The sequence below is a fragment of the Empidonax traillii genome, unplaced genomic scaffold (assembly GCF_003031625.1).
Source record: "Empidonax traillii isolate 1590-97213 ecotype Southwest subspecies unplaced genomic scaffold, ASM303162v1 scaffold27:size3997909, whole genome shotgun sequence".
Classification (NCBI taxonomy): Eukaryota; Metazoa; Chordata; class Aves; order Passeriformes; family Tyrannidae; genus Empidonax; species Empidonax traillii.
This window is the reverse complement of record NW_020955220.1, coordinates 1,165,687-1,178,669: the sequence shown is the minus strand read 5'-3', so window position 1 is coordinate 1,178,669 and position 12,983 is coordinate 1,165,687. Positions and strand designations below refer to the sequence as shown.

The following is a 12,983-nucleotide window of genomic DNA, read 5'->3' as shown; positions in this document are numbered from 1 at the left end:
TTTTTTTTTTTTTTTTTTTTTTTTTTTTTTTATTTTATTTTATTTTTTTCTTCCTCCCCTCCATAGTTTGTGCCATTTATGAGTCATGTATGGTACCAATAAAATGACTTTTCGGTTTGAGGCTGTCCTGAGCACTTATTTCTGAGCGTGGAACCAGGCCAATATGGGCAAGGCAGAGAGGGCAGAACCTCATGCCCCTGGCGCCCTGGCAGGGGGTGCATGCACAGGGCTTGCTGCTCCCAGGATGATGCTGGCTCACCTCAGGCTGCTGGTTCCCAGCCAGACCATGGCCAGCTCCCTGCCACACCATGGAAAGCAGAAATCTCAGCAAGCACGAGGTACAGGACAACTGGGAAATGGCTCTTAAACTGTGGCTGCCTCATCCAATGCACACACCCCACTCTGGCCAAACGTGTAGGGCAAGGAGCCTGTGGCTGTGATTAGTGGTGGGATGAGGGCAGATGTGACAGTAATGGATAGGGAAAAAAGGGATGTGGGGGAAAACGGGCTCTTAAAACAGGGCTGATACAGTGGAGGGTGAGGGCAGGATGGGCTCGTGTCCTCGGAGCAGGGGCTGGGCTTGGATTTACATCTGCGGTGAGGGATACTACCTTGCCACCCTTACCCTGAGGGACTGAGGTCAGCAGGGCTGCAGGATACAAGTGCTGTAGTGGGAGCTCATGGCTGGGTAGGTGGGTGCAGGGTGTCCCCAATCAGCCCATGGTGTGGTGGCACCCAGAGTTGAGATTGTCAACACCCTTGCTCCTGATGTGCACTGAGCTCTGGCAGCCTCAGCGGGGTGCCCTGGGCTGGAAGAGACCGATGTTCTGCAGAAGCAGTTCCTGCCATCTGTGAAGGATCCTGCAGATCCAGCCTGGCTGGATGCTGCACGTGCACCCGGGAGCTGGTGGAGGGCCCGAAGGAAACACTTCAGAGTTGAGGTCTGAGCTGGAAAGCCCAAGACTACCTGTGAAGCCCCAAACCTCCCTCTCACATCAGACCCTGTGAGAAACTAGCTAGTTCCTGCTTTTTAGCTTTTTTGGCAGGATGCATCTGTGTCCTCTGCTGCCCTGCCCCTGTGCCAATACTGAGCCAGAGGATTCCAGGTGGTACCCCAGCACCCGGCATGGGCCAGACCAGGAAGAAACTCTGAAGCAGGGCTGTCCCCGTCCCAGTGTCACTTTTGCCCCAGGTCACGAAGTGCAGCGATGCCTGCTCGAGCCAAGTTAAGCAGTAACTGGGAGATGACAGCAGGCGCTGGAGGGACCGGGAAACTGACTATGCAAAGGACGTTGGGGCACAGTTCACCCGTTGGTGAACTGTCCAAAAGCTCATGGTGCCCCACGCAGGGACACGAGGCAGGGGCCAAAGACCATGCTGGGGACTCCAGCTGATCGGGGGCGGGAGGTGAGGGTGCCGGCACAGCTGAGGGATGGCATAGGGAAAAGCTGGGCAGCAGGGGGAGCAGCTCTGGTCAAGGGGGCTGTGGCAGGGTGGGCTGCCAGAGGGGCCAGCACTGGGCCTGACAGTGTGAGATGAGGGCTGGGCCTCTTGGGCAAGGAGGGAGCATCACCTGGGCACGGCCTTAGGGCCTGAGGACAGCGGCCTCTCCCAGATGGGACAACACAAGGGAGGGGGGTCTCCCGGGCAGATGCAGGATGTCAGGGTGGGATGGGGCTAGGAGCAGGGTGCAGGAGGGGTGCCAAGGTGCGGCGCGACGGGGCGGGGCGGGAGGCCCCTTCCCGGCAGAGGAGGGGGGCCCGAGGCGGCTGCACGCCCCGGACAGACCCCGGGGGGCCAGGGCGGAAGGGGCGGCTCTGTCCAGCCCTGCTCGCCCTTGCCGGAGCCGCCGGCGCTGCGCTCGGCGCGGAACTGTACCGAGCTGTACCGAGCCGGGGACCTCCGCCCGCCGCCGCCCGCCGGGACGCGACCTCCGGGGCACCTGCCCCGCGCCCACCTGGTGCGTCCGCGGCACAACCGGCAGCGACCCCCGACCCCTCCCCCTCCTGCCCCCCGGCTGCGGTCCCCGGAGTCCCGGCGGCGGAGCGGAGGTTGAGGACCACGGGGCGGGGGAAGGGGTAGAGTCACGAGTGGCCCCCGCAGCGTGGGAAAGCTCTGCGGGGAGCGTGGATGGAGCCGGGCAGGCGCCCAGTCTTGGAGGAAGAATCCCGTCAGAAGGCCCCCGAAACTTGTCCCCCGCTTGGGGGGACCAGGGCCCGTGTGGAAAACGCCGAGTTTGCCGCAGTGCCCAGTTTCAGAAGGTTTTTAGTTGCAAAACCTGGTTCTGTGGCTAGAGCTGGTTTGTGCCGAAACTGTGGCCGACTTAATGCATCCCATCCCGAAAGGATGCAGGTGGTGTGGGGATGGATCACCCTGGGCCACCTAGCTCCTGGGTCGGGGCAGGAGGAAACCAGCAGGAGCACAGGAGCTCTGCAGAGTGAGGAGACAGGCTCTCTCCAGTGCCTGGGTCGGGACATATCGGTGGTGACTCGCTACGGAGAGGCGCCTGAGGTGGCCAGGTGCCAAGAGGTATAGGGGACAGGGTGGGGCGATCACGGCATAGCCGCCTTTCCCGGCAAACACCTTGTCAGCAATCACCGCTGAAACTTAAACAAATCACAAATCTGGGCGCTGGCACTGTGTGGCTGGGCCCCGCAGCAGCTGTGGACGCGCAGGGGTGCCAGAGGACAGGGTGAGTGCTCCGCTTCATTCCCCACAGCACCCCTGGTCCCTCGTGGGCACCTCCTACCTGGCTTCCCACCCCCCTGTTCCCGGGACTCCCCATCCCTACTTGGTGCTCTCCCCCAGCTTGTTCCTTCCGGGCAGGAGCCGGCAGGTGCCTGATTTTTCTCTCTATTTCCTGGTTGGAGGCAGGGCAGGCCGGGTGGTCCTGTGCCCCGAGGACGCTGACAGCTGCTCTCTGTGCCCAGGTGTCCACCGGAGCTGCTGCGATGGAGTTGGGGAACATCTCACAGCCTGCCTACGGCCCTGGCCTTGAGGCACCGGAGAGCAACACACCGGGGCTGGTGGCAATGGCACACGGTTTCCTGAGGCTGGTGCAGCCCAATCCCCTGCCCGTAGGTGGGTGCACGGTAGCGGGGCCTGGCAAGGGGGTGGGGGGGCTGCTTTGAGCTGCCAGCTGAGCCTGAGCTTTCCTGCGCTGGTGACTGTCCATTCAGCATTTTAACACCAGGGTACTGGGTAAGGAAGAGTATGGCTGGGGGAATCAGAGTGGGGTTCCTGAGGATTGCTATCTGTGCCCTGCCCATATCCCATCACAACTGTCACTGGGGCTGTCTCAGCTGGACCCCAAGACGGGCATTGGTGGTAGTGCCCCCTTGCAGACTCCTGCCCTATCCTTCTTCCAGGTATTTTAATCCTAGGCCCCAACAAAAGTGCAGAGGAAACCCAGCTCTGCCTTCAGGGTTCTTGTCTGACTTGCAGCCACTTGCTGGCCACCAAGAGCAGCGTATCCCAGTCCCAGTGCCAGTGCCCGCACAGCAGCTCTGCGGGCACTCCCTGCATGCTGCCCAGCTTGCCAGAGCTTGCTCTTGCTCCTCCACATCTGAGGGGACAGGGATGTGTCGCTGGCACAGCTCTGCCCTGAAGTGGCTGCAGGTCTGTACAGATGATACCAGGACCCTGCAGCTGCTTGATGCCTGTGGGGTGAGTGCTGCCCACCTGGAGGGAAATGCCACTGGCTGCTGGCACTTGTGCTTCCTCCTTCCCTTGGCTCAGCCCTTGCTCACTGTCAACTGGCAGACAAAGGTGTGGCTGACAAACTCCTCAATGGCTTTGTGGCCCTGTTCATGTCACACAGATACCAGGGTACAATAAATGGCACCCTGTTTCATCATGGCTTGTAATGAGTCCATGGGGCATGGGCAGGGCAAGCCCCGGGGATGAAAGAGACAGCACGTCAGGGGGACTTTGCCCCAGCACTCATTCCATGTAGGCAGTGCCCTCGGGCATTTGTTTGGGGCTGGGTTGCAGGAGGACAGCCCCCGGGCAGTGCCCCTAATGCCCAGTGGGGTGAGGCCCTTGTTCTGTGGAACCCTGAGAGTCTGGGGGCTGGCAGCACTTTTCCCTGATGCAAAAATGCTGTGCAGCATGTGGGCTGGGGAGGGCAGCTGGAGGGGAGAAACACGCCAGGCACGCACAGCTGGTCTGAGCCACAGGTGATGCCTGGGACCATCTCTGAGATGAGCAGGGTGTGGGGCCCACCTGAAGAGGCTCTCCCAGGGCCTAGCACCTGCTCACAGCCCTGTCTGCTTCTTATTCCCCAGAAATGATTGATTTTGGGCAGTCCCAGATCGAGTTCAACCAGGAGGATCTCAAGGAGGTGAGCAGGCAGCCAGGGCAGAGGTCTGGCAGCCCCGGACCACCACAGACTGGGGGGTGCCAGTAGGTGCTGCTCTGAGGCTGAGCCCTAGATGCCGGGCAGCAGCAAGGGGAGATATTCAGCCCCCTGAGGGGACCCATTCAGCCCTGTGTGGGTTTGGACAGGACCCTCAGAACTGAGGAGTCTTCAGGGGCACCAGTGTTATGCTGTATCTCATTCTTATCCCAGCTGCTGCTCTACGAGCTGGGTTTTCTGGTCTGTGCGGCCATTGGAGTTTTCTTCATCATCTTCGTGCCGCTGGTGGGATGCTGCTTCTGCTGCTGCCGCTGCTGCGGGAACTGCGGGGGCCGCATGTACCAGAAGCAGAAGCCGGGGATGGGCTGCCGGCGCCGGGCGCTCTGGGCCTCCGTCCTGCTGGTCTCCGCTTTCCTCCTGTGAGTGCTCTGGCCGGGACGCTCCGGATGGGACCCAGGGGTGGGTGGAAACGCCGGCGCTTGGCGGCCGTGCCAGGAAACTGCCATTGTTCACACGAGTAGATCCCGGCACGGCGGGACAAAGGAGAGGAAGCGGCGGCGGTGGGAAGCTGGCCCCGGGGGGCTGCGCATTGGCAGGGCACAAATCTTTCCCGACAGCTTCGCCACGGGGAACTGGAGGTGCACTGGTTACTGGGCTCCCCTGTGCCTTAGTTTCCCGTGTGCCTCTTCTCTGATCCCTTAGCTGCGTGCAGGGCACTTGCTGGGATGCACTGGAAGCGGGCGTTCACTGGCACGCTCCAGACCCTGCAGGCTGGGGTCGGTGTGGGTGGATTTGGAAGGTACTGGAGGGGGGGGGAGCATCAGGATTAAGTTTCCCGTGTGCTGACCCTGCCGCCCTTCCCTTGTAGGGCCGGTGGTGTCTGTGCCTTAATCAGCAACGCCCGCTTCTCCCAGGCTGTGAACAGCACCTTCCCCAATGTGAACAACACTCTGGACAACTTCCACACCTACCTGGCCTCAGTTCCCCAGGTATGCCTGGTCCTCCTGCCACGGCTGGGGTGCCTGATGGGGGGCAAGGGACCAGGTGTGGGAAGCAGCCCAAATAGCCCCCTGGGGAAGTGCAGCAATAGGGCTGGAGTGAGGAAAGGGTCCCCACCCGCACTGACACCACATCTGTGTCCCTACAGCAAGTTGATTTTATCATTGACAACAGCGACATCCCGCTGGGCCATGTCAACAGCAGCCTCCAGGGTGAGTGTGTGTGGTGGGTGGGGCTGGGGGTGCTCCTGTGGTGAGTTGATCCAGGGCTGGGGGTGTTTCTGTGGTGAGCTGATCCAGGGCTGGGGGTGTTTGGGTAGTGAGTGTATTGTGTGAGTTTGCCTTGCTGCCCTATGGATGGTTTCTGACCCTGGGGGCCACTGGGTTGGTTCTTATGGGGGTGTCCAAAGGGATTGAGTCTGGGGGCTCCTCCAGGCTTCAGCTCTGCTCCAGCCCCTGCTTTTCCCCATTCAGGCTCCTTTCTGGGAAGGGTAATGCAGGTGGTGGCAGGATGGGGGCATCCCTTCTGACCCCCACCTAAGAGATGGGTGAGGGCTGGGGTGCTGGGGGGTATCAGTGTTTTCACCAGCTTTCCTGCATGTGAGGGTCCTGTCAGTGACATCACCTCTCTCATCTCTGCAGACATCGGGCCCAACCTGGGCACCATGATCACCTCACGCATCAGGAGCAGCACAGATGGGGCTCTGGGATCTCTCCAGAGCCTCTTGCAAGGTAATGGTCCCACCCCTGGGAGGCTGACAGGAGACTTGGGGATACCGGGGCTGAGAGCTGGGGTAGGTGCATGTTTGGGTGAGGCTCCCAGGGCATGAGGTCCATCTGGCCTCCCAGCTGCACCCTGGGGCAAGTGCTGGGACTTTGGGGGTGCCCCTATGTTGCATTTTTTTATGGGTCCCTGAGGTTCAGCTTGGTGAGAATAAGTCCCTGCCACACTGGCAGGATAAGGCCCTGAGCCCCCTGCTGTCTCCCCAGGGATGGAGATGCTGGAGGCCACCTTCTACAACATCAGCATCGGTCACTCGGACCTCGAGGAGCTGCAGAGCACGTTCGGGCAGCAGCTGAGCCACCTGCGGGACAAACTCAAGCAGACTCTGCAGCGCTGCGGCCCCCCCTGCAACAATGTGTCCGACAATGGCCTCGCCTTCACCGCCAACTTCAGCATGGTGAGGAGGGGCAGGGTGTGGGGTGAGGGGCCCCACAGCCCCTTCCCCATCCCCCTGCGACCCTCTCACCCCAGGCTCTTTCCCGCAGATCCCCAGTGTGCAGCAGCAGCTGGAGGCACTGCGTCATGTTTCTAGCTCCAGCATAGCGACTGATTTAGAGAAGGTAATGGGTGACCCTTAGAGACAGGCTCTGAGCTGGGTGCTCCCAGCACTGCTGGGGTTGTGCTGACAGGGGTGGCTTGGGAAAAGCCCTATCTGGGGAGTTCATTGCTGTGACATGGAGGGAAGGGCTGGCTAGAGGTCTGCTCGCTGTCCCCACCACCCCTCTGCACTGGTGAGGTGGACTAGGTGCTCTGGGGGTCCTGGCTATCCTGTGCACCGGGATCTGAGGCCAAGAGGACGTGCTGCTCAGCCCTGGGTTGAGGGCAAGGATGTGAGCTGTATGCTGTGCTCCCCTGCTGCAGGTTAACGAAACACTGAACACAATCCCAGACAAGGTGCAAGAGCAGTCCCAGGATGTGGTGGCAAGTAAGCAGGGCTTTGCGCGCAGTGTGCCAACTTCTCCTCTCCCAAGGCTCCCTCCTCCCTTCTCAACCCACCCCTGCCTGGTGGACTTCACCTGCTGCCAACCATCTGCTTGCAACCCTGGCTGTCCCCAAGTGCCGTTGTGACGATGCCTTCTTTGGCCATGATTGCCCCTTTCCCATCCTCTCCTGGTCCCCGCTGCCCTGCAGGACCTGGGCAGCACCTTGCAATGCCGACCTGTTCCTGTCCCCTGCAGAAACACAGGAGCAGCTGGGCTTCATCAGGCAGGAGATCAGAAGCTTGCAGGAACAGTTGCCTTTCCAGGATGTGGAGGAGAAAGTCGGGGCCTTTGTGGGCGATGCCATGTTGATGCTGGAGGAGTACAGGGGGCTGATCATCACCTGGGATGGGCTCAGGTAGGGGAGGGGCAGCTGCATCCCCAGCCTTGTTGTCCAGAGAGGCTCAGGTTACTGATCCTCCAGCTGCTAGATGTAGGAGCTTGGTGGGTGATGGAGCTGTGAGTGCAGGGTAGTCAGAACTGTACCTTGCAGCCACCTGTGCCCCTTTGCTGCTGGAATGCCTGGGGCCTTTTTCCTCTCCAGGAAGGCAGCCAGTGGGCTGTTGGGTGCTGTTCAGGGTCTCAGGTCCTTCTGCCTGACTCTTGCTCTTTGTTTTGCCCCAGGTTGATTGTGTGTGCCCTCCTGTGCTACACAGTACTGCTGGTGGTCCTCTGCAACGTTTTTGGGCTGCTCCTGGGGCCCCTGGGGCTGAAGGAAGATGTGCTGCCCACAAAGCGCAGTGGCCTCTCCAATGCTGGCGGGAACTTCTTCATGGCGTGAGGCTCCCTTTGTTGCTGAGGATGTGTGTGGGAGTGGGGGGTTGGGTGGGCAGGGCTGGGCTGGGAATGCTCAAGCTCCTAAACCATCATGTTACTGCAGTCCCATCACAGTAATGGCCTGCCCCATGGCAAATCCCCATGCAGTGGTAAATGTGAAGGTAAAACATGGTGCTGGTGAGAGGCGTTCGAGGGGAGCCCATTTGCCCCGTGCTGGTGGGGGCTGGCAGCGTGTGTGCGGTCCTACACTCTGCAGGGGAGTGCTGGCTCGCAAAGCTGTGGGAAGCTATTCTGGAATCCAAGCTCCAGGTTGTACTCTGGGGGCTGAAGGCAGAATGCAGACATGCTTGGAGGAATGAAGGTGTTCCTGGAATTGTGGGGGGCAAGGGTTGAGCAGTCCCTGGGCTCTGTGAGCTGGGGGCAATGCCAGCATCAGCACTGGGGCACGGGGCCACAGGTGCTGATGGCATTTCTGTCCCGGCAGAGGGGTCGGCTTCAGCTTCATCTTCTCCTGGCTGCTGATGCTGCTGGTGATGATCATCTTCTTGCTGGGGGGGAATGTCTACATGTTATTCTGTGAGTCCTGGCGCAACCAGCAGCTCTTCCAGGTGAGCTCCCTGTAGGGAGACACTCCTGCATGGAGACACTGCTGCCTTTCTGAGGGCTGCTGGTGGAGTGGTGGCAGCACTGGTCATTTGGATGTCCTTCTGAGGTGTCCTGCCCTGCACTGTGTCTAGTTTCTCTATCTCTTCCCTTGCTCTTAGCTCCTGGACACTCCAGGCCTGATCCCTGGCTTCAACCTCTCAGAGCTGCTGGGCCAGGAGGGTGACGCAACAAACTTCTCAGAGATATACAGGTGAGTCCCAGCCCTGGCACTGTGTCTTTGGGGAGGGGTACAGCTGTTCAATGCCCTCAGATGCTCTCCAGGAGGGGGGCAGCTTGCCCTACCTGTTGTGGCTGTGGGTGGGCACTGATGCCAGGGAAGGAGCAAGGTGTGACCTACCCTGTACAGGTGAGAACATACTCCTGGGAGGGGGTAGCCTTTGCCTGCCCTGTTTTCAGCCCTTGCCCCCATCCTGCAGGCAGTGCCAGGAAGATGCTTCTCTGTGGAAAAGTCTGCACTTGGACCAGAGCGTGTCCCTGGATGAGCTCTTGAACATCAGCCAGGTGAGCCTGGGGGTGCCAAGTCTGGAAGGCAGGGATGGGGGCACAGGGCTGAGGGGACAGTGAGGGGCCAGCACATGCTCCATACGGCCCCCTTTGCTCTGGCAGTACACAGGAGAGATCTCCGCAGCTTTTGAGGAGGTGAACATCACCCTGAGCCCCATCTCCCTGCTCACCCAGACACAGGAAGATATGCTGCTGAATGCCAGTCAGGCTGGGCAGCCCCCCAACTTCACCCTCACCCTGGAGCAGGTGAGCTGAGGGCAGCCTGGTGTTGGGATGGGGGAGTTCGGATGTGGGTTGAGGGTGTCCACTGCCACCTATGCTTTGCTGCTGTGGCAATCCTACTGCAGGCTCTCATTGATGTCACTCCATTTGGCAACCAAGCACATCCTCCACCCAGAAGGTCCTGGCTCCACTCTGCCCCAGAGCTGGCTTACGGCTCCCCTCAGGAGCCCCATTCCCCATTCTCATGGCTTTGTCTCTGTCTTTTCCAGCTGGAACAGAACATAACCCAGGGAAGCCTCCCGGATCTGGCCACAGAGTTGGAGCAGCTGGCAGAAAAAACGGTGAGAGACCATGGCACTCCAGGGTCATGGTCACCCTGTCCTCAAAGCCACTGGCTGCGGGGCTCCTCTGTCCCTGCCTGGGTGTTGAGAGGAGGCGGTGCCCTTCACCCTCGTTCAGCTCTTTTCCCAAGCCAGGCCCATCAGCTGGCTATGGTGGGGCCTGGACCTTGTGCCAGGAGCGCTGCTGACTGTAGTTTCTCCAGGACGTAGATGTGAAAATGGAACTGGAAGACATAGCTCTCGAACTGAGGAAGCTGGACAAGGGGATGCAGGCAAACTTCTCTGGACCACTGGTGAGCGATGCTGGGGGAGGTCCTGGGGGTGCTGGCTTGGGCTTTCCTAGAGCTTGGAGCCTGCTGGCACAGTCTTGTCTGAGTTGTGGGGTCCACACCTCTGACCTCTCTCTCTCTTGGTCCCCAGCAAAGCCTGAAGAAGAACATCCACTCAGTGCAGAGCGGGGCTGCCCAGCTTGAGGTAGGCTGCACAAGAGGACCTCCTGAGTGCACTCCAGTCCAGGGCACCCTGCAAAGCGCCCTTGAGGTCCTGCAGCAGAGATGGTGGGGGATAACCTGCAGTCTGAGGGGCTGGTGGCTGCTGTGGGACTCCTCAGGCACACGCTGCAGGGGCTGGCCACGGGGCACAGGGAGGGCGGCCGTGTCATGGACCCTGCCAGGCACAGGCTCCCTTCACCTGAGGTACTTGAGCACTACCAGTGTATGACTGCTGGGAACACCACGGCTCGGAGAGGCTGTGCCCCCAGGGAGCGCTGCTGTGCAGGGTAGGGGAGATGTGGGGGACCCAACTTCCATCACACTGCTGAGAGCACCTTTCGCCCCAGGGACAGACAAGAACTGCGCTGGACGAAGCAAACAAAACCCAGGAGTTCCTGAAGAGGGAGACTCCTAACATCATCAAGAATGTGAGCTTGCCTTGCCCTGCTCCTGAGCCACACGGTGGGGATGTGATTGCACTCCCACACCAAGACCTCCCTCTGCACAGGGATGCCAAGTGATGTCTGGCTGCTTGTCCTTCCCTGTTGTCTTCCCTGGGGGTTTCCTGCACCCCTGGGTGCTCCTGCCCAGCAAGGGGCTGGGGTGGGGTGAAGCATGCAGCCCCATTGCTGCTGTGTTGAGCTGGTCTGAGAGCCCCCATCCTGACATGGAGGAGACATGGAGCATGGAGGGCTGGTGGTGCAGCATCTCCACTCTGTGCTTGCTCCCCCCAGGAGACACGGGCCTTCCTGGAGCAGCTATTGCATTTCTTTGAGACCTACATCTCATGGGCCAAGAGCAGGGTGAGTTGAGACCTGGTGGGGTGGAGGGAAGGGGAGGATGGGCTGCAGGCTTTGGTGGATGCTGACATGTCCTGTCCCCACCCACGTGTCCAGCTGACAGAAGATGTGGCACGCTGCAAACCCGTAGCTCAGACCCTGGATAACGTGGAGGTCATTGGCTGCGACTACATCATGGACTCTGTGGTGAGCGGGGCAGCGGTGTGTGGAGTGAAATGTGTGTGTGGGGCGGCAGCGAGGTTCCCTTGTCTTCATCATGCATGGGATGAGGGGTGCAGGGAAGGATGAGGGATGCACAGGAAGCAGGGCTCAGCTTCTCCCTAGCAGATTGCTGTGGCTAAGAGCAAGCTATGAGAAGGAGTGGGTGGTCATTGGGGAGCTTTGAGAGAAAAAGATATTCTCCCAGTTGCTGTGTAGTCCTAATGGCTCTCCTCCCAACACTCCAGAATGCCTTCTGGTTCAGCCTGGGCTGGTGCACGTTGTTCCTGCTGCCCAGCATCATCCTGTCTGTCAGACTCGCCAAGTTTTACCGCCGCATGGACATTGCTGACGTGTACAGGTGAGAAGCAGCCCCACCTCCTATTGCTACACTGGGTCTGGGGTCCCCTCGTGAATTGCCAGCTGTCCCTTCATGTGCCTCATGGTAGCCTGTGGGGCTGATCCCAAAGTAACATGGGCGGCCTTGGGCCCCTCAGCCCAAGATGGAGATGTTTTGGAGAAGAGCCTGACCCTGCCTGCCCTGAACCTCCTCTTTGGCCAGATGAAAGTGCATCCAGCTCCCCTTGGAAGAAGGAGCCGGCAGGGCTGCAGCCCCAGCCTGGCTCGGGGGTCCATCACCTGTTTTGCTGTGGCACCATTTTTGTGCTGGGGTCCCCAAAGAGAAGCTCAGCTTCATGCTGTGCAGAATGCAGTGTGCTGTGTGGATGGTGTCCTTGCCACGAGGGTGCAGTGCTTTCTCACACACCTGTGGCCACTGGTGCCCCGGGGCTGCCCCCCAGCCCTCTGGGACCCTCTGACCAGCAGCTCCACTGCCACTCCACTGCTGACCCTTTGGGGTAGTGAGCAGTTTCCAGTTGGATTTCCAACTCTTGAGGGCTACATTTTGGCCCTGCAGTGTGCTGGAGGCTCCCCAGCCCCAGCCTCCCATTGAGCTGGCTGGAGACACAGGCTCAGCTGCCTGGGAAACTTGGGGGAACTGAAATTCTGGCATGGGGGAGCTGTGTGTTGCTGAATTGCTGAGAGTGGGGCCCCACTGCCTGCCCAGGGAAGGAGCAGGGAGGCTCTAGGGGCCCATGCTCTGTGTTCAGATCAGGCAGTCAGGATGGAGGGGACCACAGCATCCTGAACCCTCTGTGTTCTTCTGTGACCTGGGGGAGACCTTGTCCTGCCAGGAGATGCTGGGTTGTCCCAAGAGTCTTGCTCCACTGACACTGTCCTCTCTTTTTTCTCTCCTGCAGGAATGAAGAATTTGAGATGTAAGCTATTTATACTGCCAGGTCCCTGTGTGGGATGGGGGGCAGATCCTGTGGTATGAAGGGGGACAGGGCACAAAGAGAGGTGGGTGAGATAGGGAACAGGGTGAGTGCAGGACAAGGAGGGTGCTGGTACCAGGGGATGGCTTGGAAGGTGGGACCTTCGCAGTACACACGGTTCTGGGGCTCCCTCATCACCTTCCCACACTCCTAAGTTTGAAGGTGCTGCTGCTCCCAGTCTCCCAAGCTGGTGGGTTTGGGGAAACTGTCCCCGTAGCCTCTTTCCTGTGGGACTGGGTGATAGGAGTGGGATGATGCTTGGCCATCCCAGTGCATCCTGGGCTGTCCCTTGCTTCCTTCTGTGGCTGGGGGTGATGTAAGTGACCTTTGTTTTACAGGCCACCTATGTTCAACTACTCCATGATCCCCAGGCCATCCACAAGGTATTAGCCCCTGTCGCCTACAGATGGAAGAAGAAATGGAAAGGCCCCCCTAACTTGAAAAATGTGACTATTTATTTTTACAGGGAGCCTGCTTCTTTCCAAGGCTGTGATTTTTGGTGTCAAATAAATGGGATGTTTGTGTGCACTG

General features: G+C 59.7%; 1 protein-coding gene across 1 annotated transcript; it reads left to right on the top strand.

Moving 5' to 3' along the window:
* Positions 1-2,527: 2,527 nt before the first annotated feature.
* LOC114070595 (prominin-1-A-like) lies at positions 2,528-12,983 on the top strand. The gene is made up of 25 exons (XM_027908109.1): positions 2,528-2,692; positions 2,931-3,081; positions 4,287-4,342; positions 4,571-4,776; positions 5,226-5,346; positions 5,505-5,568; positions 5,998-6,087; positions 6,346-6,536; positions 6,625-6,699; positions 7,001-7,064; positions 7,318-7,477; positions 7,744-7,896; positions 8,381-8,504; positions 8,661-8,752; positions 8,979-9,063; positions 9,169-9,312; positions 9,558-9,629; positions 9,833-9,922; positions 10,050-10,103; positions 10,468-10,548; positions 10,855-10,923; positions 11,017-11,106; positions 11,367-11,479; positions 12,378-12,395; positions 12,791-12,983. The coding sequence occupies exons 2-25, from the start codon at positions 2,952-2,954 to the stop codon at positions 12,840-12,842; spliced, it is 2,394 nt and encodes a 797-aa protein (XP_027763910.1). The 5' UTR covers positions 2,528-2,692; positions 2,931-2,951; the 3' UTR covers positions 12,843-12,983.